Source organism: Paroedura picta, chromosome 16, assembly GCF_049243985.1.
Source record: "Paroedura picta isolate Pp20150507F chromosome 16, Ppicta_v3.0, whole genome shotgun sequence".
Classification (NCBI taxonomy): domain Eukaryota; kingdom Metazoa; phylum Chordata; class Lepidosauria; order Squamata; family Gekkonidae; genus Paroedura; species Paroedura picta.
Window position 1 is genome coordinate 9,449,994 of NC_135384.1, and position 27,470 is coordinate 9,477,463.

General features: G+C 49.8%; 4 protein-coding genes across 5 annotated transcripts in view; all 4 read right to left on the bottom strand.

Moving 5' to 3' along the window:
• Positions 1-1,585: 1,585 nt before the first annotated feature.
• On the bottom strand, positions 1,586-6,704 carry LOC143826761 (sulfotransferase 1C1-like). Its single transcript, XM_077315748.1, has 8 exons — positions 6,567-6,704; positions 5,766-5,946; positions 5,231-5,359; positions 5,041-5,138; positions 4,021-4,147; positions 3,690-3,784; positions 3,292-3,472; positions 1,586-2,038 (listed from the first exon to the last, which is right to left on the bottom strand). Exons 2-8 carry the CDS (start codon positions 5,932-5,934, stop codon positions 1,926-1,928), a joined length of 912 nt encoding a protein of 303 aa, XP_077171863.1. The 5' UTR covers positions 5,935-5,946; positions 6,567-6,704; the 3' UTR covers positions 1,586-1,925.
• Positions 6,705-9,364: 2,660 nt separating this feature from the next.
• On the bottom strand, positions 9,365-13,270 carry LOC143826762 (sulfotransferase 1C2-like). Of its 2 annotated transcripts, none has more exons than XM_077315749.1 (8): positions 12,964-13,270; positions 12,268-12,445; positions 11,724-11,852; positions 11,534-11,631; positions 10,846-10,972; positions 10,467-10,561; positions 10,069-10,249; positions 9,365-9,639 (listed from the first exon to the last, which is right to left on the bottom strand). In XM_077315749.1, the coding sequence occupies exons 2-8, from the start codon at positions 12,431-12,433 to the stop codon at positions 9,527-9,529; spliced, it is 909 nt and encodes a 302-aa protein (XP_077171864.1). In that variant the 5' UTR covers positions 12,434-12,445; positions 12,964-13,270; the 3' UTR covers positions 9,365-9,526. The 2 variants fall into 2 exon arrangements, with proteins under 2 accessions (XP_077171864.1, XP_077171865.1); XM_077315750.1 differs by lacking the exon at positions 12,964-13,270 and adding an exon at positions 12,700-12,805.
• Positions 13,271-15,762: 2,492 nt separating this feature from the next.
• On the bottom strand, positions 15,763-20,293 carry LOC143825072 (sulfotransferase 1C2-like). Its single transcript, XM_077313043.1, has 8 exons — positions 20,095-20,293; positions 19,198-19,372; positions 18,945-19,073; positions 18,755-18,852; positions 18,039-18,165; positions 17,314-17,408; positions 16,943-17,123; positions 15,763-15,988 (listed from the first exon to the last, which is right to left on the bottom strand). The coding sequence occupies exons 2-8, from the start codon at positions 19,358-19,360 to the stop codon at positions 15,876-15,878; spliced, it is 906 nt and encodes a 301-aa protein (XP_077169158.1). The 5' UTR covers positions 19,361-19,372; positions 20,095-20,293; the 3' UTR covers positions 15,763-15,875.
• A 4,254-nt stretch (positions 20,294-24,547) lies between these two features.
• LOC143825134 (uncharacterized) overlaps positions 24,548-27,470 on the bottom strand; it is a 32,967-nt gene continuing 30,044 nt past the window's right edge. The window contains exon 10 of the mRNA XM_077313158.1: positions 24,548-27,286. Within this exon, the coding sequence (XP_077169273.1) occupies positions 25,977-27,286 (1,310 nt within the window). The 3' untranslated portion in view covers positions 24,548-25,976. The remainder of the gene's footprint in view (positions 27,287-27,470) is intronic.

The following is a 27,470-nucleotide window of genomic DNA, read 5'->3' on the forward strand; positions in this document are numbered from 1 at the left end:
TTGTCTCTTGTGTTTGACCTAATTGGTTGTGATAACATCTGTACATCCTGGACTCCACAGTAAAAAGCACCAGGCTCCATCCTAAATGTGATATTTGCTTGGTATCAACTGTGGTTTTGTGCCTTCTAGAAGCACCAGGCTTGGCCGGGAAGCTTTCCACGCTCCCATAGAGCTGCAGAATCTGCCAAAGGGAATTGGTTAGGAGGGCTTTTATTTTTTTATATAAAGGGAACAAGGTTACAGTTATAGTCTGTGAAACTGTAGCTAGTCTTTATTGCAAATATAGGTTGCCGGGTTGATGGCATTCTAATTCTGCAATATAGTTTTATGACATGTTTTATTATATACAGTGTATTGTTTCGCTGCTAGGTTTTCCACTCCTGCAACCCCTGTTTTATCATCTATATTGTTACATTTCTTCTTTTCAGTTTAGCTGTTCTCAAACCTGTGTATCAATTGCTATATGGAGTAATTGTCAGTTGCACGGACACCACTGTTCTTTCTGCATGTTTTTTTGTTGCAATCGGTGTGTGTGTGTGTGTGTGTGTGTAAAAAAAAACAAACAGTGCTGGTATTCCACTAATCTCCCCCTTCCCAAAGACTTGGAAAAGACCACATGGAGAAAAAAATGCTGCTACTCAGTACTGGATGTCTTGAGAGCCAACATGGTGTTACAGTCAAGAGTGGCAGCTTCTAGTCTGGGGAACTGGGTTTGACATGCAGCCAGCTGGGTGACCTTGGGTTAGTCACAGTTCCCTTAGAACTGTTCTCACAGAACAGTTCTGTTAGAGCTCTCTCAGCCTCATCAACCTCACAAGGCGTCTGTTGTGGGGAGAGGAAGGGAAAGGTGTTTGTAAGGCGCTTTGGGACTCCTTTGGGGAGTCAAAAGCAGAGTCCAACCCCCCCCCACAAAAAAAATGATCGTCTTCTGTAGTCTGAGTTTTTGCTCTATATTTCATAATCCAGCTCTGCTTCCCAACCATAATTGGCACAACCATACCTCTTCTGTTACAGAATCTGAAATCGGGACCTCTTTGTCTTCAAGCAGAAGTTCAGCCATCGGAGAGTCACTTGGAAGAGAACGCTTTAAGTGTCTGAACCGAAGCAGTGGAGGGGAGATGATACGGTTTCCATCTTCCTCATAAAGTTCACAATATAGTAATGTCTGTGTAACCTTCTCCGCTACATTAGCAGGACAAGGGCATTTACACATTTCATTCTCCTCTAATTTAAATTGAATTTGGGAAGAGGAACAAGCTGGGGGTTGGGGGTGGAAAGGATTCCTTTCGGACTCTGATTCTTGGCTTGTTCCCCTGCTGATGTTCGGTTTGTGTTTCCTGCCCACCGCCTCCTTTGATCTGCCACGCAGAATCTGGGCGTCGTAACTCCCCTTCTCCCAGTTGCATGACTCTGATCTCATGCCATCTCCTGCCCCATGCTTACAGCTGAAGATATTTAGGGAAAGGCTGGAGGCTGGTTCCCAACACTGGTGTTCATTTTTTGTTTATTTTCTAAATCTTTGAAAATATTGATTGGGGCTCTGCCCCCTTGCGAGTTATCTATTTAAAAGGTTTCCATCCTGCAGTCAGAATCGGAATTCGTTTAATACAGCATTTAGCCCGAACATAATTTACATGCGAAAGCTTGCAGTCTTAATTCAACAAATTCCCCGGGTGATAGTAATGCAACAATTCAGTATGATTTCACAGTGACAGTTGCTATCCGGGCTTGGTTTTGGCAGGCATCGAAATGCATTGACAAATGAAAAGAAAATCCCACTATAATGAGAAATCACACTTAAAAAAAAAACCCTGTACATTAAAATTTAGCTTGATCAGCCATAGCTTGTGGTTTATTTAGCCAAGGCAACATGAACAATCCAGGAAATTTGGGTGTAAATTTCTCTGAGTAACGCCAAGGTGGGCTCACAGCTGTGTGCGGAAAAACAGCCCACTGCCCTCCAGTTTGCGGGCACAGATTTCATCCAGCCGCTCACTCTGAGCCACTGTGAAATATTCCTTCCAGTTGCCGACGGTTCCTGCAAAACCAATCCAGACAAAGTTGAGCCCTTTGGTTTCCTTCTTTCCTGGTCCAGGAGAACCAACAGGGTCCCATTCTCCTTAACCCTATCTGGGTGAAGGTTGCTAATGAACACAACCTAAGTTAGTTTTTGGCCCCCAAAAGGGCAGTAATCAAAGGGAATGGGCAATCTGTCTCCTTCAGGAAAGCCTGGACGTGCACCTGGGTTTCAAGCTTGACCATCCAAGGAGAAGTTCTTCCAAGCAGTGCGGACGCTCCCATCCACCCACAGAGACATCATCAGGATTTGGCCATGCATCCTCCTCCATCTCTTCCCAGTAGAAAAGAGGAAGAGGCCAGTGGCAGCTTAAAGACTAACATTTGCAGGAGGGTAGGAGCTTTTGTGAGTCTTTCCTAAGATCTGGAAGACCCAGGTTGAAATTCCCACTTGGCCCTAAAAGCTTGCTGGGAGACCTTTGGCCAAGTCACCTTTCAGCCTAACCTCCCTTATGGGGTTGTGGTGAGGATAAAGCAAAGGGGAGGAGAATGATATAATAAGCCACTGGGCAGAAAAGTGAGATATAAATGAACATCTGTCTGAGAGCACAAACAGCAAGAGGGGAATCTTTCTCATGGAACTCTCACAGATACATATATATATTTGGCAGGGGTGGCCGGCATGTGGCTCTCCAGATGTCTATGGACTACAATTCCCATGGTAATTGTAGTCCATGGACATCTGGAGAGCTACAGTCCAGCCACCCCTGGATATGGGCTTTTGACTATCTTTATTTCACAGCCTGCTGCCCAGCTCAACCTTTCTTAATCACAATAATCTAGCATCAGTTCCTCACACCTTCGCCTCCTCTCCAAAGAAAAGAGAGATGGATAATAAGGGAGAATCGCTTCCCAGGTTGCCTTTACATGGGAGGGGACCTCAGTAGAGGATAACGCTACAGTCCACCCTCCTAAGCAGCCATTTTCTCCAGGAGAACTGGTCTCTGTTGGCTGGAGATGAGCTATAATCCAGGGGATTTCCCAGGTACCACCTGGGGCCTGACATCCCTACACCCAACCCCGCCTCCTTGAACAGCATCCTGAGTTCAAAATCATTGTTTATGCTTCTAAAGCCAACCGCTTACTTGCGTTCCTCCAGGACTCCTGCCAAAACATTATGCCCCTTGACATTTCAGTAGTAAAATCTCATGATTCCCACAGAGGACTTTCCTCCCTTCTCAGAACTGAGGCCAAAAGAGAATTTGTGACACTCACCTTTTCTCATAAAAGGTGACACGGTTTGGTCCAGAAGAGAAGAAGGCAGAGAGCTGTAATTAGCCATGGGGTTGTTTTTCATGCTTTCAAAGGTCGTGTGGTGGACGATCCGTTTCAGAACCGGTTCTGTGAGCTCTATGCCAAGGAACTGGGCTACTTTCTGGATTTCCCGAGCTGGGTCCTATGAAGACATAAGACTGCTGAGGGGAATTTAGGCTGCTGCTGTGTCTTATTTTCCTTGCTCAGTGGCAGTCCTCCTGTGAGAACTCAACATAGCAAAGTAATTCCTGAGAGTAGTTCTAGTCGCCGAACTCCTTCATAGGCTAAAAAGAAGAAAACTACCTTAAAGAGTTGTATGTATGAGGGAGACGCAGAGAGAAGGAGAAGGAGTTTCTCACCTCCTTTATATCTTCATAAAAGAGGTACAGAATTGGATGCTTCTCCTTGGCTTCCCACCAACCACGGACATGGTCAAACCAAGATCCACGGATAACTGCAGACACAGAGTGGACAGTGGGTGAGTTGGTATCTGTACCTTTTTGCAGGGTTGGAAAGATGACAGTGGACAGCTATGCTGATTATTACTATTTCCCATCACCCTGCACGTTCTGCTAACCAATGTCACCTCATTTCTTTCATAAAAGTTATATCTACATTATCAAGAGGTTAGATGGGGGTGGGATCACTGGCCCTCCCAAGCAATCCCTTCTTTCCAGCTTTTCCACTCACCCTTCTCAGCAAGGAAGTCTTCTAGAAACTGGTCCCAGTTTCCAGGCTCTGGCAACCCCTGATTCATGTGGTGGAAGTGAAAAAAGGACACCGCATTGTCCTTGGCATTCCTGGCCACATAAATGATCTGTGGGAACACAGCAGAGAAATGAAGGGACCCAGAAGTCTTCCTAGTACATGTCCCCTCACCTTTCCCTGCTGGGCTGGCCTGCAAAGGTATCTGGAAGTCCTGGCCAGGATTATGGCCATGCTGCTGGTTTGCAGAGGCACTCCCTGAAAGATTATTCCGCATATACTAAATAGGGATGCCAAGTTGAAGGCGGGACCTGGGGTTCCCTTAGAATTACAACTCATCTTCAGACCACAGCGGATCGTTCCCCTGAAGAAAATGGATGCTTAGGAGGGTGGACTCTATGGTACTGGATTCCACCAAGTTCCGTGTCCTCCCTAGGCCCCACCCCCAAAACTCAAGGGCTTTCCCAACCCGGAGCAGGAAACCCTACCTGACCCATCTCCTGCTGGTGGCCAAGAGGAACCTGTCAACCCAATGATGAGAGCAACCCAAACAATGACCCAGTCCCCTAAACAGAAAGCTGTGGTGTAGACACGAACTCTGGGAGAAACAATGAACAACCAGCCGATGCAAACCAGAGGGGTTACAGTCAAGACATTAATCTGTTCAGTTATTAATGATGTTATTGTTACTGCTGTTATTGTGGTCATTGTTCACTGCTGCAGTTATTGAACCTATATTTTATTTGGGGAGGCCAATATGTAAATGTGAGAATGAATGAATGAATGAATGAATGAATGAATGAATGAATGAATGAATGAATGAATGAATGAATGAATGACTCCAAGATTGAGACCTGGGCCATATGAAATCTACGTAGGCACTCTCAGCTTTTATTAGGTCTGCAGTTGTCCCACCCTTGAGCCCAGGAAATCTGACAAGGTCCCAGAGATTAATCATGTTCAATCCCACCCTGCTTCCAGACCCCTCGCCCCTGTTGTCCTGACCTTGCAGTTCTGTTCCCAGAAGGAAGGAGGCAGGAGCTGAACGGGGAGGTGAGTTTTGAGCGTTCGTGGAGAAGGCATCGCCTCTGCATCTTCTAGGCCTGAAACACCAGGAGGCAAGACGCAGCTTGAAGCCGAGAACCTTTCCTCCACGATGGGCCACCTGTTCCCTGAAACAGCACCCCCTACTCACCTGAAGTCATGGGTTTGGGGAAGAACAAATCTATGTAGGGTATACGCTTGTGTGTTGGGGCCCGAGCGCATTTCTGGGGGTCCCCTCCCTGTTGGAGCATGTCCACGATTTCCTGGATCCAGGTGGTCCCTGATGGAGAGAAGATAGATGAAGTGGCAATTCCTCCACTGGCCTCCATTCCCCATAGTTTATCACTTTCTGCTTTGCCAGGAACTCTGGTTTCACATCTGGCTATTGTTGCCACAATTAATCTCCAGGCAACCAAGATCAGTTCCCCTGGGGGAAATGGCTGCTTTGGAGGGTGTCCTTGCATGACAATTCTCATGAGACCCTGCTGGCAGGTGCTCATGGGAACTGTAGTCCATGGCGATCTGGAGACACACAGTTTGGTCACCCCGGCTCTATGAAATTGTACTTCACTGAGGTCTCTTCTTTCCCCAAGCCCTGCTATCCTCAGGCTTCACCCTCCACCTCTCCAGGTATTTCCTCACCTTGAAGTAGCCACTCCCCTCCTACCTGTGGAACCAGAAGGTACCTGCTTTGGGGTAAGTGCTGATGAGAAGATCGTCCGGACGGGCCGCAAAGCCCCACAAGAGATCCCAATTCTCTGCTGTTGCCCTAAGCATAGGGATTCCCTCAACCAACACGGGTTTCGGACGCTTTGAGACAGAGTTGAAAACCTCCTCCTTAGATCTGAGATCCATCTCTTAGAAGGCCTACAAAAGAGATAATGTGAATGAAGAATGTGGTGGAACCTGTCTGCTTTTACCTAGCAGGTGTAGTTCTGCCTTGCCCACCCCCTGTTCTGGCTGGTTGCCAACTCCAGGCGGGTGGTACCACTGCCAACTCTCTGGGTAACAGCACTGCCACCACCCTGGTTAAAGTTCAGGGTCGCGAGCTAGGAAATCCAGGGCTCCTGGCCACCCCATTCCTACCAGAGGCCTCTTCTCTGTGGCTTCCCACACCCCCAGCAGATGAGGACCATGGGGACAAATTACTGTGAGGGTACACCCCTCTTGTGGAGAAGCTACTTGCCAACCTCCCTTGCCTGATCCCGGATCTTCCCTTTGCACCGGGTTAACGTTTGCGAGGCGGGTGAGCACTCCGCGGATCAGAGAACCATGACCAACTCCAAAGATTTATTAAAAGAACAAGGTTCAGAAGTAGATCTTTAGCACAACGCAGAGTCAAGAGAAAGAGGCAAAGAAACTGGAGGAAACCTTCTGTCCTTCTGCTAAAATATAGCCTGTCTGGTGTTAAATACCGGGCAGGCACCTTTCTTAGGGAGTTCCCGAAATGTGATTGCATTGTCCACATGACCAAGATGGTAGCTCACCTCTTCTCCCAATAGCAGGCTCCTTCCTTGATGGTCAGCAGACGAAAGAAGCCTTCCTTCTCTGGTCAGCTGTAGAAAAACCTTTCTGTCCCCTCCTCCAGGAAGCCCCTCTCCTTGGCATTCTGGGAAGAAGAAACTCCCCCAACACACGCATGCTCCAGGTACATGCTTCCTGACCAGACCAATTAATATTTGAAAGGGAGGTGAGCAAGGGATTATCCACCCTCCCTTCTCTCCACAGCACAGAGGGAAAAACCTGTGTCCTTTTGAAATAGCAGGAGGGGGGGGAGCATTTTGGCAGAAGGAGAATATTCCACCCGCCCCTCTTCTAAGGAGACAGTGCTGCTCCGCCACTGTATGGTGCCATCCCTACCAGAGGGCACCACTTTAAAATAGGCATGCCCATTTACAAATTTTACTCCCCCCTCAGTAAAGTCAGAGTAGTTCAGCAGTGGAATCGGCTGCCTAAGGAGGTGGTGAGCTCCCCCTCACTGGCTGTCTTCAAGCAAAGGTTGGATACACACTTTTCTTGGATGCTTTAGGATGCTTAGGGCTGATCCTGCGTTGAGCAGGGGGTTGGACTAGATGGCCTGTATGGCCCCTTCCAACTCTATGATTCTGTGATTCTATGAAAGTCAGACTTCTGTACTTAAGTCTTTTTGTGCTCTGGCATCGAGAACATCCTATTGGACACTTACAAGATGGCGGTGAAAGTGGCTAAATGACCAGGGACCTGTTGGGTTGTTGTCCTGTTGAACCGCTATTTTTTTGTTGGTCTTATTGTCATTCCCCTTGCCGGTGTTTCTATTCGATGTAAAAAAAACTTAGCTTGATGTAGAGTTCCTTTACGTTTCATAGGAACCGCCCTGGGCTTCAGGGGAGGGCGGTCTACAAATGTAATCAATAAATAAAATAAATAAATAAACTTCAGTTGTGTCTGCGAGCTCTCGTCCAGCACAATTGTTTTGGGTAATTCGGCCCCTTATTGCCCTAGAAGATGGGTGTCCAAATAGTAGTCAATTCGAGATCAGCTGTGAGGCGTTCGCCAGCTGCTTTGCAGATAAAGTCTGGTTGCTCCGCTATGACCTGCCACCCACCTTTGATACAGTAAAAGAACTGGAGGCCCCTCGGACGCCTTCGGGGGATATGTTTGATGGCTTCAGATGACCCTCGCTGGCCAAAGGGACTTCAAAGAGGCTGACTACTTGCCCACTTGAGCCCTGTCCTTCTGGGTTGCTCAGGGCGAGAGATGATTGGAGCCTCCCTAACACAGACTGTAAATTGCTTCCCGCCTATAGGGGTGTTCCCAGGGGGGAATGAGAGAAACAGTGATCTGGCCATTGTTCAAGAAACCATCTTTGGATCCACAGGACCCAGCCAGCTAAAATGCGTTTCTGGAAAAGGTGGTTGAAAGAGCTGCCACAAAGCAACTCTTGGCATGCCTAGATGAAGCTTCAGTCATCAATTCATACCAGTCTGGCTCCCAGCCTGGCCACAGGGTGGAGATGGTTCTGGTTGTCCTAGTGGATGACCTCCGATGCCAGTTGGACCGAGGCAGGTTGGCGCTGCTTGTGTTGCTAGACCTCATGGCAGCATTCGGTCTGGTAGATCACAAATTTCTTGCTCACTGCCTCACTGGTGCTGGAATTTGGGGGGGGGGGGCAGGCCTTCAGTGGCTGTTGTCCTCTCTCAAGGGTTGCAGACAGAGGGTTGCTATGGGGGATAAACAATCTCAACGCTGCCAGCTCCCGTATGGAGTTCCACAGGGTGCAGTCTTGTCCACCACGCTAGTTAATATCTTCATGCACTCTTTTTTCCCCACATTGCTTTATAGCCATTTATAAAAACCTTCAGACGTGTTTATGGGGTGGGGAGGGGGCACATAGAAAAAAAATATTGACTCTATGGTTGATGCTGGGGTCAGTGAGGAAGATCGAGGGGGGGCCCCTCTGGTGTCGAGCAACAACCTGAGTCATCCTCCCCCCCTCTAGAAGTAGGGTTGGGTGGGGCAATATTCTGCCATGTTCTCTTTTATTGTGATTTTGTGTCTTGGGTTTTGTGTCCTTTTAATGGGGTTTTTAATGGGTTTTTATCGGACATCTGTAACTGGCCCTGAGCGGGCTCTGGGAGAGGTGGGGAATAAATATAGATATAATAATAATAATAATAATAATAATAATAATAATAATAATAATAATAATAATAATAATAATAATAATAATAATAATAATAATAATAATAATATGGCTTATGCATAATACTTATGTATAATTTCATCAAGCACGTCTGGTAAGAATCTGTTTTCAAGATCATTCTCCGTCCAATTCAATTTGTTAGAACAGCGCCAAATACAGAAAGGGGAAAGAAATAATATATGATATTAAAAGGACAGCATTGTCAATAAGTTTGGCATCCCAGTAGTCTCCGCCTCCTTTGGTCTGCCACCCAGGGTCTGGGTATTATAACTCATATGCTCCCCTTTTCCCTGTTGCATGACTCTGATCTCATGCCATTTCCTGTCCCATCCTTACAGCTGAAGATCATGGAAAAGCTGGAGGCTGGTTTCCAAGACAGGTGTTCATTTTATGTATTTATTTTTAAATCTTGGAAACTCTTGATTGGGGCTCTGTCCCCTTGGGAGTTTTTAAAATGTTTACATCCTGCTGTCTTGATCCAACGAATTCCCCAGGGGATACTAATGCAACAATTGCATCTGATTTCACAGGGACAGTCGCTATCAGGTCTGGATTTTTGGCAGTCGTTGAAATCCATGGGCAAACGAAAAGAAAAACCCAGTCTAATGAGAAATCTCATTTTATTATTTTTTTCCAAACCCTGTACATTCAAATTTAGCTTGATCGGCCATAGCTTGTGGTGGATTTAGCCCGGGCAATGTGGAAAATCCAGGCACATTTTGGCATGTTTTGGTGTAAATTTCGCAGAGTGATGCAAAGGTGGGCTCACAGCTGCGTGCGGAAAGACAGCCCACTACCCTCCAGCTTGCGGGCGCAAATTTCATCGAGCCGCTCACTCTGAGCCACTGTGAAGTATTCCTTCCAGTTGCCGACGGTACCTGCAAGTGAAGGAAAAACCTACTCTGGGCTGGGAAATATGTGGAGATTTTGGGGGTGGGGGTGGGGATGGGAGTGCATGGGGTTTGGGGCAGGGAGGGACCTCAGTGGAGGATAATGCTACAGTCCACCCTCCTAAGCAGCCATTTTCTCCAGGAGAACTGGTCTCTGTTGGCTGGAGATGAGCTATAATCCAGGGGATTCCCAGGTCCCACCTGGCATCCCTACACCCAACCCCACCTCCTTGAACAGCATCCTGAGTTCAAAATCATTGTTTACGCTTCTAAAGCCAACTGCTTACTTGTGTTCCTCCAGGACTGCTGCCAAAACATTATGCCTCTTGACATTTCGGCAGTAAAATCTCACAAACCCCACAGAGAACTTTCCTCCCTTCTCAGAACTGAGGCCAAAAGAGAGTTTGTGACACTCACCTTTTCTCATAAAAGGGGACACGGTTTGGTCCAGAATTGAAGAAGGCAGAGTGCTGTAATTAGCCATAGGGTTGTTTTTCATGGTTTCAAAGGTCGTGTGGTGGACGATCCGTTTCAGAACCGGTTCTGTGAGCTCTATGCCTAGGAACTGGGCTACTTTCTGGATTTCCCGAGCTGGGTCCTATGAAGACATCAGACTGCTGAGGGGAATTTAGGCTCCTGTTGTGTCTTATTTTCCTTGCTCAGTGGAGGTCCTCCTGTGAGAACTCAACATAGCAAAGTAATTCCTGAGAGTAGTTCTAGCTGCCGAACTCCTTCATAGGTTAAAAAGAAGAAAACTACCTTAAAGGGTTGTATGTATGAGGGAGACGCAGAGAGAAGGAGAAGGAGTTTCTCACCTCCTTTATATCTTCATAAAAGAGGTACAGAATTGGATGCTTCTCCTTGGCTTCCCACCAACCACGGACATGGTCAAACCAAGACCCGCACATGACTGTAAAAATACAAGGTGGAGAGCAAGTGAGTTGTAGACGTCTCACCTGCCCACCTCATTAATTGCCAATTGGTATCTAACATTTTGTAGGGTTGGAAGGACAACAGGGGACAGCTATGCCAATTAATACCCTTTCCCTTTACCGTGCATGTTCTGCTAACCAACGTCAACTCGTTCCTGTGACAAAAACATATAACCATCTATTTGGGGTGGGGGTGGGGACGGGAATGGCTGGTCCTCCCCGTCAAGTCAAGCCCTTCTTGCTCTCCAGCTGTTCCACTCACCTTTCCCAGCAAGGTAATCTTCTAGAAACTGGTCCCAGTTTCCGGGCTCTGGCATCACCAGGTTCATGCGGTGGAAGTGAAAATAGGACACCGCATTGTCCTTGGCATTCCTGGCCACGTAAATGATCTGTGGGAACACAGCAGAGAGAAGAGAGAAGCTGGAAGTCCTCCTAACACCTGCAGATGCACTCCCAAAAAGATTATTTCACATTTTCACATTTTCTAAATAGGGAAGCCAGTTTCAAGGTGGGAACTGGGAATCCCCCAGCATTACAACTCACCCTCAAACAACAGCGATTTATTCCCCTGAAGAAAATTGAGGCTTTAGAGCAGGGTAGTCAAACTGCGGCCCTCCCAATGTCCATGGACTACAATTCCCATGAGCCCCTGCCAGTGGACTCTATGACGTTGGACTCTACCAAGTGCCCTGTCCTCCCCAGGCTCCACCCACAAATCTCTAGGGCTTTCTCAACTGGGAGTTGGCAACTCTTCCCATCCCCTGCCGGTGGCCAGGAAGAACCTGCTAACCCTATTACTGGGGCACAATGCCAAGACTGAGACCTGGGCCGTAAGAGGGCTACATAGGCACTCTCAAGATTTTATTAGGACTGCTGTTGAGCGGAGGAAATCGGAAGGGGTCGCAGAGATTAATCCCACCTTCAGCCTCCCTCACCCCAGATGTCCTGACCTTGCAGTTGTGTTCCCAGAAGGAAGGAGGCAGGAGCTGAATGGGGAGGTGAGTTTTGAGTGTTCGTGGAGAAGGCATCGCCTCTGCGTCATCTATGCCTGAGACACCAGGAGGCAAGACACAGCTTGAAGCCGAGAACCTTTCCTCCACGATGGGCCACCTGTTCCCGGAAACAGCACCCCCTACTCACCTGAAGTCATGGGTTTGGGGAAGAACAGATCTATGAAGGGCATGCGCTTGTGCGTTGGGGCCCGAGCGCATTTCTGGGGGTCCCCTCCCTGTTGGAGCATGTCCACGATTTCCTGGATCCAGGTGGTCCCTGGTGGAGAGAAGATAGATGAAGTGGCAATTCCTCAATTGGCTTCCGTTCTCCATAGTTCATCACCTTTTGCTTTGCCAGGAACTCTGGTTTCACATCTGGCTATTGTTGCCACAATTAATCTCCAGGCAACCAAGATCAGTTCCCCTGGGGAAAATGGGTGCTTTGGAGGGTGCCTGGGAGGCCAAACTGTGTCCCTTCAGATGCCCATGGACTACAATTCCCATGAGCCCCAGGGGCTTATGGGAATTGCAGTCCATGGACATCTGGAGAGACACAATTTGGCCCCCCCTGCTCTATGGCATTGCACTTCACTGAGGTCCCTTCCCTCCCCCAGCCCCACTTTCCTCAGGTTTCACCCTCCACCTCTCCTTTCCCCACCTAGAGGTGTCCACCCTACTTCTAGCTCTGCTACCTGCTTTGGGGTAAGTGCTGATGAGAAGATCGTCCGGCCGGGCTGCGAAGGCCCGCAAGAGACCCCAATTATCTTTTGTCACACTGTGGAAAGGGATCCCCTCAACCTCCACAGGTACTGAGCGCTTCATAGAGCTGAAAATCTCCTCTTCAGATTTGAGATCCATCTCCTAGAAGGCCTACAAAAGAAAAAACATGAATGAGGAGAATATTCCACCCTCCAATCTTCTAAGGAAACAGTGCTGTTCCTCCACTGTCTCACACCACTGCCAAATTCGATATTGCTATGAAGGAGAAGGAGAAGGAGAAGGAGAAGGAGAAGGAGAAGGAGAAGGAGAAGGAGAAGGAGAAGGAGAAGGAGAAGGAGAAGGAGAAGGAGAAGGAGAAGGAGAAGGAGAAGGAGAGTTGGTTCTTATATGCCACTTTTCCCTACCCGAAGGAGGCTCAAAGCAGCTTACAGTCGCCTTCCCATTCCTTTCCCCACAACAGGCACCCTGTGGGGTGGGTGACGCTGAGAAAGCCCTGATATTACTGCTTGGTCTAAACAGCTTTATCAGTGCCATGGCGAGCCCAAGGTCACCCAGCTGGTTGCATGTGGGGGAATGTAGAATCGAACCTGGCATGCCAGATTAGAAGTCCGCACTCCTAACCACTACACCAAACTGGCTCTCTATAAAAAAAAGTTATGCCCACTTACTGATTTTGCTCTCTTCTCAGGCAGATCGGAGTTCCGTGCTTCGGTCTTCTTGTCCCCTGTCTTCCGGAATACTTTTCCGGTTTGCACAGGACCTATGAAAAAGGTTGGGTTTATCTCCATGTGAGAGGGAGTACAAGAGGCACACACAGGGATGAAGAAACTTGTGTGATAGGACCGGGCACTTTGCCAGGACTTTCCCTTCAGGTTACTTGATAGATTCCATAATGTTTGCACGATTGGCACCTAGAGGGACTGTCAGCCAGGGGAGATGCCGCGTCTACCAAAGGCCCTATAATCTCCTGCAGGATATGTACAATGGCAGAGAAGAAGTCGGCAATCTCAAGAGAGTCTGCACTTTGTCCCCTCTTGTGATATGTTGACAAAGGCAGGTCTCTGGTTAGCACTGGAAATCAAACATACAGGAACTGCTGAGGCCAATGGAGGCTGGGACTCTGCTTCACCAAGTCCAAGCCATACCTGGAAGAGGAGGGGTTTCCTGACTCAGTTCCCAAGTGGTTTTTCCTGGAGAGGTTTTTCCTGGAGAGCCAGCTTGGTGTAGTGGTTAGGAGCGTGGACTTCTAATCTGGTGAGCCGGGTTTGATCCCGCGCTCCCCCACATGCTGGGTGACCTTGGGCTTGCCACAGCACTGATAAAGCTGTTCTAACCAAGCAGGAATATCAGGGCTCTCTCGGCCTCAACCACCTCACAGGGTGTCTGCTGTGGGGAGAGGAAAGGGAAGGCGACTGTAAGCCACTTGGAGACTCCTTCAGGTAGAGAAAAGTGGCATATAAGAACCAGCTCTTCTTCTTCTTCAGTATTATCAGGGCTCTCTCAGCCTCCCCTCCCTCACAGGGTATCTGTTGTGGGGAGAGGAAAGGGAAGGCAGTTGTAAGCTGTTTTGAGACTCAGCTTTGGGTAGAGAAAATCAGCATCTAAGAACCAACTCTTCTTCTTCTTCTTCTTCCTTTTCCCTCCTCCTTTTTTTCTTTTTAAAAGCAGTGACAAGCTCTCAGTTCCCATTGAGATAATGGCAAGGGAGGCCTGGGGGTGAGGTGGGATATGTCTTCCTATCTGTGTTATTTACCCAAGGGAAAGTAGACCCAAAGATTTTCTTTGGGCAAACATAAAGGGCGTGAGCAGGTCTTCCTCGCAGGGGCAACTGGTGGTTCGCCAGGGCTGCTTCGGATTGGGAGAATGGCATCGGGAAGGAAAACAATGCCCTTCCCTTCCCCGCTCCCTGTAGCCCTGATCCAAATCAGTCAAAAGACACGCATGGACACTGATGTGCAAACTGTTGCTTGTCCCACCCATAAAGCTGGACTTGATCTTTGGTTCAGAGGAGGATGGAGAACTGATGGCAGCGAATCCCATCCCATGGTCAGATCATGATGCCCTGAAGGCCCAGCTCAGAGTGCCACCTCCTCCCTGATTAGGTGGAGGGCTTATGTTGCATTATGTTAGCGCCCACAGAAACTTATGGTTGCAGATGGTTTACTGAATGCCCTGCAGGACCAGATGCCTCCTAGTGGCTCACCAGATGATCTGGTCTCCGACTGGCATAGCTGGATGCTGACCACCATTGATGAGATCCCTCCATGGTGTCCTCTCCACTCGCACTTCAAGCAAACTCCTTGGTAGACTAAGGAGCTAAGAGGAAATGGGAGCTGAGAAGACCACAGTGAGTGTGGAGGAAGTCTAGCAATGAAGCACCGAGAACATCCTATACGACGCTTATGAGGTCCTATGAGATGGCGGTGAAAGTTGCACAGTGTGAGTTTTATGCAACTTCCTTGCCCAGCCCTAGAAGATGGGTGCCCAAATAGTAGTCAATTGGAGATCAGATCTGGTAGACCACGAGCGTCTTGTTTGGTGCCTTGCCATTGCTGGAATTTGGGGGGAGGCAACCCTTCAATGACTGATCTACTTTCTCCAGGACCATGGACAGAGGGTTACAATCTCGCCACTGCCAAGTCCTACATGGCAGGGGTAGTCAACCTGTGGTCCTCCAGATGTTCATGGACCACAATTCCCATGAGCCCCTGCCAGCAAACTCTGGCAGGGGTTCATGGGAATTGTAGTCCATAAATATCTGGAGGACCACAGGTTGACTACCCCTGCTATATGGAGTTCCACTAGGTTTGGTTCTGTCCCCCACACTATTTTAACATCTTCTTGCCCAACTGGTTCAGGGGGTTGGGCTTGAGTGTCATCATCAATATGCATATGACACACAGCTCCACATCCTGATTGACGGATGACCAGATTCACCCCCTGAGACATTTGCCAGATGCCTGGAAGCAGTGATGGCCTGGATCAAGCAGAGGAAAGGATTTCTTCTAGACTTGATCCTTGGCTATTGTAGTCCTTCTGATGTTTGGATTGAATTTCCTTTGTTTGGCTGCCCACTGTCTGGGCCATGACAATGATGACATCATAAATCAGATTCCTCCTCTTCCTGTCAAATAGGTCTGACGTCACATGACTTCCTGTCACATGCTTGTAGGGGTGGATCCCATGCTCAGTGAGTCCTGTGTCTGGAAAGGTTGTAGATCTCTTCCAGAGAGATTTTCGGTATGGATGGAGGGAGTCCCTGAAAAAATTGATGGGGATTCTGTCCCATTGCGAGTGATTCATGTAAAATATGTATAACCTACACTCTTAATCTGCTGAATTCCAAAAGTGATAATAAGGCAACATTCACATCAAATTTAACAGTGATAGATTCTATCGAAATTTGTTTACAAATGAAAAGAAACGCATAACCAGGAGAAATCACATTTAAAAACAAAACCCTGAACACAAAATTTAGCGTTGTTGGCTTTAGCTTGTGGCTTGTTTTATTTAGCACAGGCAATATGGACAATACAGGCACATTTTGTTGTAAGTTTAGCCGCGAACCACAAAGGTGAGCTTAAAGCTGTGTGCGGAAGGTCAGGCCACTGTCCTCTAGCTTCTCCGCACAGATTTCATCAAGCCGTTCACTCTGAGCCACTGTGAAATGTTCCTTCCAGTTTCCTACAGCACCTGAAGGAGAGGGAAAAACCAGTCCCAAGAAAAATGAACCGTCTGGTTTGCTCCTTAAATTATTTATACCCCGCCTCATCTTTGCAACATTCTTGGAGCAGATCACGGTGGAAATTTAAAACAATAAAAGCACACCAGTCAGCAACTTAAAAAACGGAAACTAGAAGTGCAGAAATAGACCAGGCAGAAAATGTTAACACACAGGAAGCCATAGTAAATCAATTAATGGAACAGATAATTTAAAATTGGAATCCCAAAGGACCTTAAAAGCCAAAGATGTGAACTTCCCAAAGTTCAGAAAATCTATGGTGCACCTAAGGGACTGCCTCTTAGCCTATGAAGAGCCCTGAGCCCTGCAAATACCAACTGGCTGGTAGTCCCTTGGCCCAAGGAAACACATCTGGCCTCAACCAGGGCCAGGACATTTTGAGTCCTGAGGAGATCCGGGCCCTGTCAGAACTGGCTCAGTTCCGCAGGGCCTGCAAGGCAGAACTCTTCTGCCAAGCTTTTGGTTGGCCAGAGATCCAATAATCAGGGCAGTCTTTCTGAAACTTTTGACCGTGGAAGAGCCCCTGAAATATTTTTCAGGTTTCGAGGAGTCCCGGAACCAGGCCAGCAGTGTGGCTGAGTCTGTTAAGGCAGGATATGGGGAAAGGCTGGGGAGCCCCTAGGGACCTCTTGAGGAGACCTGGTTGGGGATCCCTGCCTCAGGGCTCTCCCTCAACTCTGAATCTCACCACTTTCTTCTTTAGGGATGAGGCGCTACCCTTACGTCCCTTGACAGCATTCTGGGTCCAAAATTACTGTTGACATTTCTGAAACGTACAGTTTGCTTTTCAGGTCGGCTGCCAAAACAAACAAATAAATCATGCCGCTTGACAACTCCAGTGCTTCCCACAAAGGATTTTCTCCCCTTCTCAGAACTGAGCCCTGAGGTCAACTCGTGACTCTCACCTTTTCTCATGAAAGGTGACACAGCTTGGTCCATAAGGGCAGAAGGTATACTGCTATAATTAGCCATCGGATTGGCTTTCATGCTGTCAAATGTTGTGTGCTGGACGATCTGGGTCAGAACCGGTTCTGTGAGCTCTATGCCAAGGAATTGGGCGACTTTCCGGATTTCCCGGGCTGGGTCCTAGAGAGAAATGAGATCGCTGAGGGGAGTTTAGGCCACTGTTAAGGGGTGGAGGCACTGCTGTGAGAATCCAACGCTGTGAGGTAATTCCTTAGAGTTTTTCTAACAGCAGAACTCCTTGGTAGGTAAAAGAACTACCTCGAAGATTTGGGTGTGTATGAGAGCGATGCAGAGAGAAGGAGTTTCTCACCTCCTTTATATCTTCATAGAAGAGGTACAAAATTGGATGCCGGTCCTTGGCTTCCCACCAACCACGGACATGGTCAAACCAAGACCCCCATGAAACTGCAGGCAGAAGGTGGAGAGCAAGTTGTAGAATTCTCACTGACCTCATTGAGGTCCATAACTTCTTGTTGGGTCGGAAAGAACACGGTGCAATTTCCCATTTACTTTTGTATCCCTTTTGTATCCTGCTAACCGCTACAGTAGTCCTACTAGGTACATAAGGGTCGTCAGGTTGCAACCCACTTATGTCAACCTCAGTAAGGCCATTCAAGTAGGTTTCCCAGCTCTGGGTCGGGAAAGACTGGAGACTCTGGGGGTGGATCTGTGAGTGGGCAGGATTTGGGGTGGGGTGGGATGTTAGAGGAGTATAATGCTATGGAGTCCACCCTCCGGGGGAACTGTCACCTGGAGATGGGCTATAATTCCCACCAAGGTCCCACCAAGAGGTTGGCATCCCTACTCAAGGTCAATGAAAAGCAGATGTGATCTGCCATTTCCTTCCTCTCCAGGGGCTCCCATCCAAGCACTGACCTGCCTGGCTTCTGAGATCTGAGACCAGGTTGGACCACTGCCCATTCCCTTCTGGTGAACTTTATACGCATACTATATTTTGAGGCTCAACAGGGGGGCGGGGCATGCCCTCCCTTCAGACCAAGCACTTCCTGTTTTCCAGCTCCAGCCTCTGCTCACCTTTCCCAGCAAGGAAATGTTCTAGAAACTGGTCCCAGTTTCCTGGCTCCGGCAACCCCTGGTTCATGCGGTGGAAGTGAAAATAGGACACTGCATTGTCCTTGACATTCCTTGCCATGTAAATGATCTAGGGAAACACAGCAGAGAAAACAACAACAATAACTTTGTGCTTGTCGTCTGCCTTTCCCTGCAGGCTGAGGGAGGGTAACAGCAAAATCAAAGAAGAGAGCCCAAGCATGAGTCCAGGGGTAATCAATCTGTGGTCCTCCAGACGTCCATGGACTACATTTCCCATGAGCCCCTGCCAGCCAACGCTGGCAGGGGCTCATGGGAATTGTGGTCCATGAACATCTGGAGGACCACAGGTTGACTACCCTTGCATGAGTCCTTTCGCCTTCCCCTGCAAAATTCTTCTTCTCCCATGTTCTCACTATGAACAAATGTATCAGTCAGCCTGTTTTGAAGTCCTGGCCAGGATTATGACTACTCTGTCCATCTGCAGACAAATTATTTCACACTGGCCAGAGTGTAACTCCAAAGCTGAGCCCCGAGCCAAATTGAGCCCTGCACTCTGCATGTGCTCAGAGGCACCCTCTGCTTTTATGAGGACTGCAGTTGTCCCACCCTTGAGCCAGAGAAAACAGAAGAGATCCCAGAAATGAATCATGCGCAGTTCCGCCCTGCCCCCAGCCCAGTCTGCACCAGGTTGTCCGGACCTTGCAGTTGTGTTCCCAGAAGGAAAGAGGTAGGAGCTGCACGGGGAGGTGAGTTTTGAGCGTTCGTGGAGAAGGCATCACCTCTGCGTCTTCTAGGCCTGAAACACCAGGAGGCAAGACACTGCTTGAAGCTGAGAACCCCTTCCCCATGATGGACCACCCGTTTCCTGAAAGAGCACTCCCTACTCACCTGAAGTCATGGGTTTGGGAGGGAACAGATCGATGAAGGGTATACGCTTGTGCGTTGGGGCCCGAGCGCATTTCTGGGGGTCCCCTCCCTGTTGGATCATGTCCACGATTTCCTGGATCCAGGTGGTCCCTGATGGAGGTGAGAAGAGACACGAACATCCTGTGATCCCTCCAGGGGCCTAGTGTCTCCCCTGCGCCGTAACCCTCCACCTTTTTCTTGGCCAGAGCTCTAGCGTCCCGTTTCTTTCTGCTACCTGCTTTGGGGTAAGTGCTGATGAGAAGATCGCCCGGCCGGGCTGCGAAGGCCCGCAAGAGACCCCAATTCTCTGCCGTCGGCCTATGCAAAGGGACCCCCTCAATGTCCATGGGTTCTGAACGCTTGACGGAGCTGAATAACTCCTGAAATCCGAGATCCATCTCCTAGAAGGCCTACAAAAGAAACAACGCGAATGAGGAGAATATTCCACCCTCCGCTCTTCTAACGTAACAACGCTGCTGCCAGCTGAGGCAGATTTGAGTTCCATGACCTACAAAAGGAAGATGAATGACGAGTGTTGTGTTTGTGGATCCGCTGAGGAACGAGAGTCACGTCCAGGGTGGGAGCCAAGCAGACGTGTAATTCACCAATGCTCCACTAGATCCCTTCTGCTGGTTCCAATTGGTTTAAACTCGTAAAAAACCAATCGTGTACCCTGGAAGAAAGATCCATTGCCTGCCTTCTGTATATAAGCTGGGTTTTTCTGGGGATCTGGTCATCTTGTTGCTGGGATTTCGAACCACTTGTGCCATGCTGAGATCTTAATAGAAAGAGCTGTTTCTACGCCCAATTGTGGGCCCCTTCGAACCCATGGATCTGACAATGAGAGCATTCTGCCCCATCCTCTCCTAAATAAGCAGGCCCGCTCCTTCACTGCTTGATGCCACCTAGGCTTGCCAGCCTCCAGGTGGGGCCTGGAGATCTCCTGGAATTACAACTGACCTCCAGATGAGGAGGATCAATTCCCCTGGAGAAAAGGGCCACTTTGAAGGCCATGTGGCTTATTGATCCCCCTCCTCTACCCAGACTCCCGACTCAAAATCTCCTGCAAATTCACCAACCAGAGTTGGCAGCCTCGCCAATACTATATAAAAAACAAGGGACACCCACTTACTGATTTTGTGCTCCTCACAGGCAGATCCGAGCTCCTTCCTTTGCTTTTTCTTGCTTCCCTGAAACCTTTTGCTGGTTTGCACCACACTCATTGAACCGGTTCAGTGTGATTGTGAGAGGGAGCTGGCAGGGGATGTGAATTGAGTACCTTGCATGTTAGGGCAGGGCATTTTGCCAGAACCTTCCCTCCAGGTCTCTTGATAGATTTCGTAATGGATTACAACGGGCGTTGTGTGTCAGAGAGTGGCAGCCTTTACCACAGGCCCCATAACCTCCTGCAGTTTATATAAATTCGCAGAGAACCCGGGTGACCTCGAGATCGCCTGCACTTTGTCCTGTCTTGTGCCATTTGAACAAAGGCGGTTCTCTATTTAGCCCTAAAGCCAGTTTGGTGTAGTGGTTAGGAGTGCAGACTTCTAATCTGGCATGCCAGGTTCGATTCCGCGCTCCCCCACATGCAGCCAGCTGAGTGACCTTGGGCTCGCCACAGCTCTGATAAAACTGTTCTGACCCTCAGCCTCACCCACCCCACAGGGTGTCTTTTGTGGGGAGAGGAAAGGGAAGGCAATTATAAGCCACTTTGAGCCTCCTTCGGGGAGAGAAAAGCGGCATATAAGAACCAACTCTTCTTCCTTCTTCTTCTTGGAAACAAACCTTTGGAAGCTGGCCCAGCCCACGGAGACCGGGATGCATTCCCACCTCTGCTATTTTGTGGTCTTGGAGCCAAATAGGGACGCCAATCCCCAGGTGGGGTTAAAGGGAAAGCAATGGTTCCACAGTGCAGAATGCAAATGAGAAGAGGACAGGGAACTCTTAGCTACACCAAATGTCAATTACACAGCTCATCATGCTTTTACCTTTTCCAGTTCCAGAATTCACAGAGAATCCTTGCCCAAAAATGCACTGCTTGAGCAACGCTTTTCTCATCAGTGGCAAGGCAATAATGTCAACAGTTCTCAGATTTGTGTACTAGATGGGCAGCTATTCGTTTGGGGGAAAGGTAATAGAAATGGCTAATTCGGGTAGATTGCTGCTAGGGAAGCACAACTGAGAAATTGATAAGATTGAGGCCCTAGTTGTTCAAGCTGCAGCTGGACAGATCCTTATCCTGGATGCTTTAGGCTGATCCTGCACTGAGCAGGGGGGTGGACTAGATGGCCTGCCTGACCCCTTCCCACTCTATGGTTCTATGATTCTATAAGCAGCAGCTGGCCAGATCCTTATCCTGGATGCTTTAGGCTGATCCTGCACTGAGCAGGGGGCTGGACTAGATGGCCTGCCTGACCCCTTCCCACTCTATGGTTCTATGATTCTATAAGCAGCAGCTGGCCAGATCCTTATCCTGGATGCTTTAGGCTGATCCTGCACTGAGCAGGGGGCTGGACTAGATGGCCTGTCTGGCCCCTTCCCACTCTATGGTTCTATGATTCTATAAGCAGCAGCTGGCCAGATCCTTATCATGGATGCTTTAGGCTGATCCGGCACTGAGCAGGGGGGTGGACTAGATGGCCTGTCTGGCCCCTTCCCACTCTATGGTTCTATGATTCTATAAGCAGCAGCTGGCCAGATCCTTATCATGGATGCTTTAGGCTGATCCGGCACTGAGCAGGGGGGTGGACTAGATGGCCTGTCTGGCCCCTTCCCACTCTATGGTTCTATGATTCTATAAGCAGCAGCTGGCCAGATCCTTATCATGGATGCTTTAGGCTGATCCGGCACTGAGCAGGGGGGTGGACTAGATGGCCTGTCTGGCCCCTTCCCACTCTATGGTTCTATGATTCTATAAGCAGCAGCTGGCCAGATCCTTATCCTGGATGCTTTAGGCTGATCCTGCACTGAGCAGGGGGGTGGACTAGATGTCCTGGATGACCCCTTCCAATTCTATGATATTATGAGCTTTCAGGTAACCAAATCCTTATAATTTAAAGGTGTAACAGCATCCCTGGGAATAATTGCACTTTGCTTCCATTTTAATCGGTTGCAAACCTAGATACACAATCTCGGCTTTACGTAAGCACAGGTGTGAACCTTCCTTCTAAGCACCGGCACCTGCCTTAGTTGAATAAGAGGATAACCGAAACTTGGTATTTGTTTGTGCTCATTTTAAAAGGGGGAGCAGGGGCTGTGGTTCTCTAGGAGCACACCTGTTTGACACGCAGAAGGTCTCCTGCATCTCTCATTTAAGAGAAGCAGGGAGTAGTTGATGTGATAGATTTTTATGTAAGACCCGGCAGAGCGGCTGCCAGTCTGAGACTGTTTTCACACTAGGAGACATACCTTGTTTCAGCCTCGCTTCGGACGTCCTTTGGATGCTGTGTGTCGACTCTAGGATTTCTGCAATTCGGCTTTCCTCCCCTTATTTCCCAGGCTGAAGTTTGCAGCATGCTTTCTGCAGCCTCCCATCATGCTTTGCTCCCTGCCCCCATTCCAAAAATGCATCTTTTGCAAAAATGATGCCTGCTTGCACCCGTTTCCGGTGCGACCCTCAATCCCACCACATTCTGCGCCCTTGATCACGTCCTCCCTTCCCCCCAAGTGTGTCCTGAATGTAATTAAAAAAAAACAAACCTGGGTTATAACATTATGACACTTTTGTGCAAGACTAGTTTTTTAAAAAAGCAAACCTTATAAACACTGTTGTAACGTGATCACCCCTTAAACAAACAAACAAACAAAAACCCCCAGATTTTTTGGAATGGAGGGAGAAAAGGGGAGGAAAAGAGGTGGGGGAGGATAGTGATGAGGAACCCAGATGACTCAAAATTGTGTGTGTTTCTGCATTGGGCAGCCCCGAATTAGAGGCTGCCGGACCTTGCTTGAAAAGATGAAATCCGGTTTTCTGGAGATTTCTTTGCCGCAGGGCAGGTGAGGGGGAATTCGGGACTGCGCCCGAAGAAGCAAATTTTATTGTGGAAATGGACAAAAAGAGTCGGTCCTTTAAAAATCTGAACGTTATCGCTAGAGTGGAAACCGTCTGAAGAAATTACTCTGACCCGGAAGGACCAAGGGTCTGTCTGAGTATAAGGCAGCATCACATGTATCGTGTGCACGCGTGTAAAATAATGAAATGTACACCAGTCCCTAAAAAAACTTACCTTCTGATTAACCTCTAAGGCAGGGGTAGTCAAACTGCGGCCCTCCAGATGTCCATGGACTACAATTCCCAAGAGCCCCCTGCCAGCGTTCGCTGGCAAGGGGCTCATGGGAATTGTAGTCCATGGACATCTGGAGGGCCGCAGTTTGACTACCCCTGCTCTAAGGCAATATGTCAAATACGGCAAACAAGACACACAAGACCATGCAAGTGTTCCAGAAACAGCCCTTATATTTGCATTTTGAGTGTGGTGTGTTGACATTTTATTTGTTTCTGTTCCCATTCAAAGCCCTCCAGGGGGATTCCACAAGAGAGAGAGAGAGAGAGAGAGAGCTATCAATACATTTGCATGAACATAGAGCACTCTGCAATTTCTGTCAGAAGGCCATCTAGCCTCTGCTGGAAAACTTCCAAATGAGGAGAACCTGTCACCTCCCGAGGAAGCCCGTTCCACTGAGAAACCGCTGTAATGGTCAGGAACTTCTTCCGGATGTTCAGCCAAAAGTTCTTTTGAATTAATTTCAGCCCATTGGTTCTGGTCCGACCCTCTGGGGCAACGGAAAACACCTCTGCTCCATCCTCTATGTGAGAGCCCTTCAAGGACTTGAAGATGGCTATCATGTCACCTCTTAGTTGTCTTCTCTCCAGGAGAAACAGACCACTCGATTGTAGGGGGCCTTAGGGTGCCTTTCCAGTCCAGCGATGAGGTCTGTTGCCATGGGTAACAAGAAGGGACAGATGCCAGCCTCCAGATGGGGCCTGAGGGATCTCAGGAATTATGCTAGCTAAAATACGCTATTGTGCTTGTGGGTTCTTTTGAGCCCAGGGCGCCACCTAGTGGCTGACCCTTTGCGATCGTGTGCATAACGCAGCAACTGTAGGTGTGGTTTGACAAGCTAAAGGAAAAGCCGGGGTCCCCAACTTCTTTGAGCCTGTGGGTACCCTTGGAAAGCTGAAGCAGGACTCAATATGTAGAACAGGGGTAGTCAAACTGTGGCCTTCCAGATGTCCATGGACTACAATTCCCAGGAGCCCCTGCCAGCATTCGCTGGCAGGGGCTCCTGGGAATTGTAGTCCACGGACATCTGGAGGGCCGCAGTTTGACTACCCCTGATGTAGAACAACTGAATATTTTCGTGCATGTTTGGACGCCCAGTAAATACCCACCTATTCAAATTCCAGGTTATGCTTCTCCAAGTCTCTTGGCATCCCTAGTCCATTAACCGCTCCTAAATACATAACCGTGTCCGATCCTCTGGTCTGTGCCCCACCAGATTTTCTTTCCTAAATCTGGGATCAACAAGAGTCCCTGCGCTTGCCCCTCTTCTGTCCTCCACAAGGCAGCAAATCACGCACGAGGAACAGTTTACAGAAAGCTCTTTATTTGAAGCGGATTCAAAAGAAAAGAGTCGATTCTTTTTTTCTTTTTCTTTTTCTTTTAAAGGTCCCAACTGTCTCAAGTGTTATTCCAAAGAGGGGAGGGGAGGAAGATAAATGTCCTTCAAGAATCTGCTTTGCAGGATCACTGCAGAGATGGGAGAGGAGGCAAGAGGGAGGGGAGCTCAGTGCTTCCAAAATGTTAGGGTTATTTCTCAAATTATCGCCAGATCAGAACTGAACCATCTTTCTGCTTGTCTAAATCCTGCGGCCGGCTGGCCCGAGTTTGCCTGCTTTTTCCTGCTCAAATCCCTGGACCAATTAATCGCCGACTGGTCACTCTCCTCCTGCGGATGCTCACCTTCTATTTAGGAAAGGGAAACCTCAGCTTTCCTCTCGCCACCCTCCTTAAGGGCCAGCTTGGCTACAGACAGCCCACCCAACAGAATGAAAACCACCGGAAAATTGCCGATCCACCCATCTCCCGTCGTGTTCCAAGACAGGGGCAAACGTGTAAAGAAAGTGCTCCGGAAAGGTGGGGGGAAAAAACAAGGCGGATACTCCTGCATCGTGCTGACTTACAAATCAGGTTTATTGACTGGATTTCTTGTGTCGAATGGGAGGGGGAGGCGAATCTGCTACCGAGGAAACAGCTGACCAGATTCCGTGCGCCGGAAAGGGGGGGAACTGGGGGAAAGGGCCACGTCTCCCACGGTGCGGCATGGGACAGGACAAACGGCTCTCGCCCCAACTCTCCTTTCTATACGAGGACTTGCAAACGCAAACGCCCCGCACCGTGTGGGACTCGGCAACCCCCAGGCCGACAAAGCGGGAGGCCGGATGCTGGAATGCCGCCCTCCGCAGGCCTCCTGAGACACGGAGCCAGCCACTCAAGACGCTCTGCGATACAGTACAAAACAGGAGAACGGAGGCCGGCTTAAGGGAGACGGGAAGTACAGCTTCCCGCCCCCTGCTCAACCGTTCGTCACATGTTTCAGGGAACAGTGTTCTAGCTGCTGAAGAGACGGGGGAGGGAGGGAGGGAAGGGATCCTCTCCACAGATCAGGAAGCGCTTCCCCTCTTCCTGCAAAGGCTACACAGGGAAAGTCAGCAGAGCCAACCCGGGTAGCTTTTTTTTTTCAAGAGGGCCGAGAAGGAAGCAGCACTCCCCGTCCCAGGATCCCTTGCAGCGGGCACACCACTCCAAGCGTTTCCGTGTCCGGCGTCCTTCGCCCACTGCAACGGATCCCGGGGCGTGCCGCCGGCGCCCCACGGCACGGCTACGTAAGGATGGCGAGAAAAATCTCCGGCCAGCTCTGCAGGGGGGAGGGGCACGGGAGGAGGAGCCGGGCTGGACGTCGTGACAATCTGCTTTCCCACTTACCCACCCCGATGTCCTCGTTTTTCAAGTTTCAGATGGTGACGTGGATGGGGCTCTGGAGGTGGTCGGGAAGGGCTGGCATGTCCGGTCCGAGGGAGGACTCTCTCAAGTGGATCCTCTGGTGGTAGATCATGCTGTGCCTACGCCGGAACCGCACCCCGCACTCCCCGCACTGGTACGGCCTCTCTCCGGTGTGGATTCTCAGGTGCCGAGTGAGGTGAGACTGGCGGCCGAACCGCTTCCCGCACTCGATGCAAGGGTACGGCCTCTCCCCGGTGTGGGTGATCCGGTGCCGAGTCAGGTGCGACTGCCGGGTAAACGTCTTCCCGCACTCGGCGCAGGGGTACACCTTGCTGCCCAAGTGGGTTTTCTGATGTCTCGTGAGCCCGTAGAGGTCGTGGAAGATTTTCCCGCACTCGATGCAGTGGTACGACTGCTTCTCCGTGTGGGTCCTCTGGTGGGCCGCCAGCTCCGAGGGCCAGATGAAGCCCTTCCCGCACTCCGTGCAGAAATAGCGCTTCTCGCCGGTGTGGATTCGCTGGTGCGTGGCCAGCTCCGACGGCCACCGGAAGGCCTTGCCGCACTCCCCGCAGGCGTGGCGCTTCTCGGCGGCGCCGGCGCCGAGGTACGTCGTGAGATGCGGCGGCGGGCCGTTGCCGTTCCTGCAATCCGCGAGCAGCGGGAAGTTGTCTCCCGCGTGGGTCCTCTGGTGCGCGGCCAGCTCCGACGGCCACTGGAATCCCTTCCCGCACTCGGCACAGAGGTAGTGTTTGTTTTTGTTGTGGGTCTTCTGGTGGGCAGCGAGCTCCGACGGCCACCGGAATCCTTTCCCGCACTCCGGGCAGAGGTGGGGCTTCTTGACCGTGTGGGTTTTCACCACCTCGACGGCGGGCGGCGTCTTCTCGCCCATGAACATACTCTGGTGGCCCGGGAGGTCCGGCGGCCACTGGAAGAGCGTCTCGGGGTCCAAGGCGTAGTGGGGCTGCTGGCCCGTGTGGATCAGCTGGTGGATGGCCAGTTCCGTCGGCCACCGGAACCTCTTGCCGCACTCGGTGCAAAGGTGGCACTCTTCCCCCATGTGGGTCTTCTGGTGGCGCGTGAGGTGCGAGGATCGGCCGAACTGCTTCCCGCACTCGTCACAGTGGTAGGACTTGGGCCTCGTGTGGACTTTTTGGTGGAGGGCCAGCTCCGACTGGCACCGGAACCGCTTCCCGCATTCGATGCAGGGGTGGCGCTTCTCTCGCACCCGGATCCTCTTGGGGACCAAGTGCTGCATCGCTCCGTTGAGCCGTTCTCCAAACTCAAACTGGGGGTCTGCTCGGATGGGGGTCCTGGCACCTGCTTTGGAGACGGGGGGGGGGGGAGAGAAATGGCCGGGTTTCATAGCCGTGAATTCAAGGAAAGGAGGCTTTTACACAACACTTGCAATCAGGACGGAGCCTAAATTTGTTTCGGGGACTGTAGCGTTCTGTTTTGATTTCCGGGGGGGGTGGGGGTCACGTGTTTTAAGACATAGATTTTCATC

What these genes read in the sequence shown, in the direction of transcription:
- LOC143826761 (XM_077315748.1), bottom strand. Translation starts at nt 5,934, where the DNA reads ATGGATCTCAGATCTAAGGAGGAGGTTTTCAACTCTGTCTCAAAGCGT. An exon ending in TCTGGGAACAGAACTGCAAG is followed by an intron (nt 4,148 to 5,040) that starts GTCAGGACAACA and finishes GTGTTCCCACAG; the next exon opens with ATCATTTATGTGGCCAGGAA. An exon ending in TTTATGAAGATATAAAGGAG is followed by an intron (nt 3,473 to 3,689) that starts GTGAGAAACTCC and finishes ATGTCTTCATAG; the next exon opens with GACCCAGCTCGGGAAATCCA.
- LOC143826762 (XM_077315749.1), bottom strand. Translation starts at nt 12,433, where the DNA reads ATGGATCTCAAATCTGAAGAGGAGATTTTCAGCTCTATGAAGCGCTCA. An exon ending in TCTGGGAACACAACTGCAAG is followed by an intron (nt 10,973 to 11,533) that starts GTCAGGACATCT and finishes GTGTTCCCACAG; the next exon opens with ATCATTTACGTGGCCAGGAA. An exon ending in TTTATGAAGATATAAAGGAG is followed by an intron (nt 10,250 to 10,466) that starts GTGAGAAACTCC and finishes ATGTCTTCATAG; the next exon opens with GACCCAGCTCGGGAAATCCA.
- LOC143825072 (XM_077313043.1), bottom strand. Translation starts at nt 19,360, where the DNA reads ATGGATCTCGGATTTCAGGAGTTATTCAGCTCCGTCAAGCGTTCAGAA. An exon ending in ACATTTCCTTGCTGGGAAAG is followed by an intron (nt 17,409 to 18,038) that starts GTGAGCAGAGGC and finishes TTCTGCCTGCAG; the next exon opens with TTTCATGGGGGTCTTGGTTT. An exon ending in GTCACCTTTCATGAGAAAAG is followed by an intron (nt 15,989 to 16,942) that starts GTGAGAGTCACG and finishes CCTCTCCTTCAG; the next exon opens with GTGCTGTAGGAAACTGGAAG.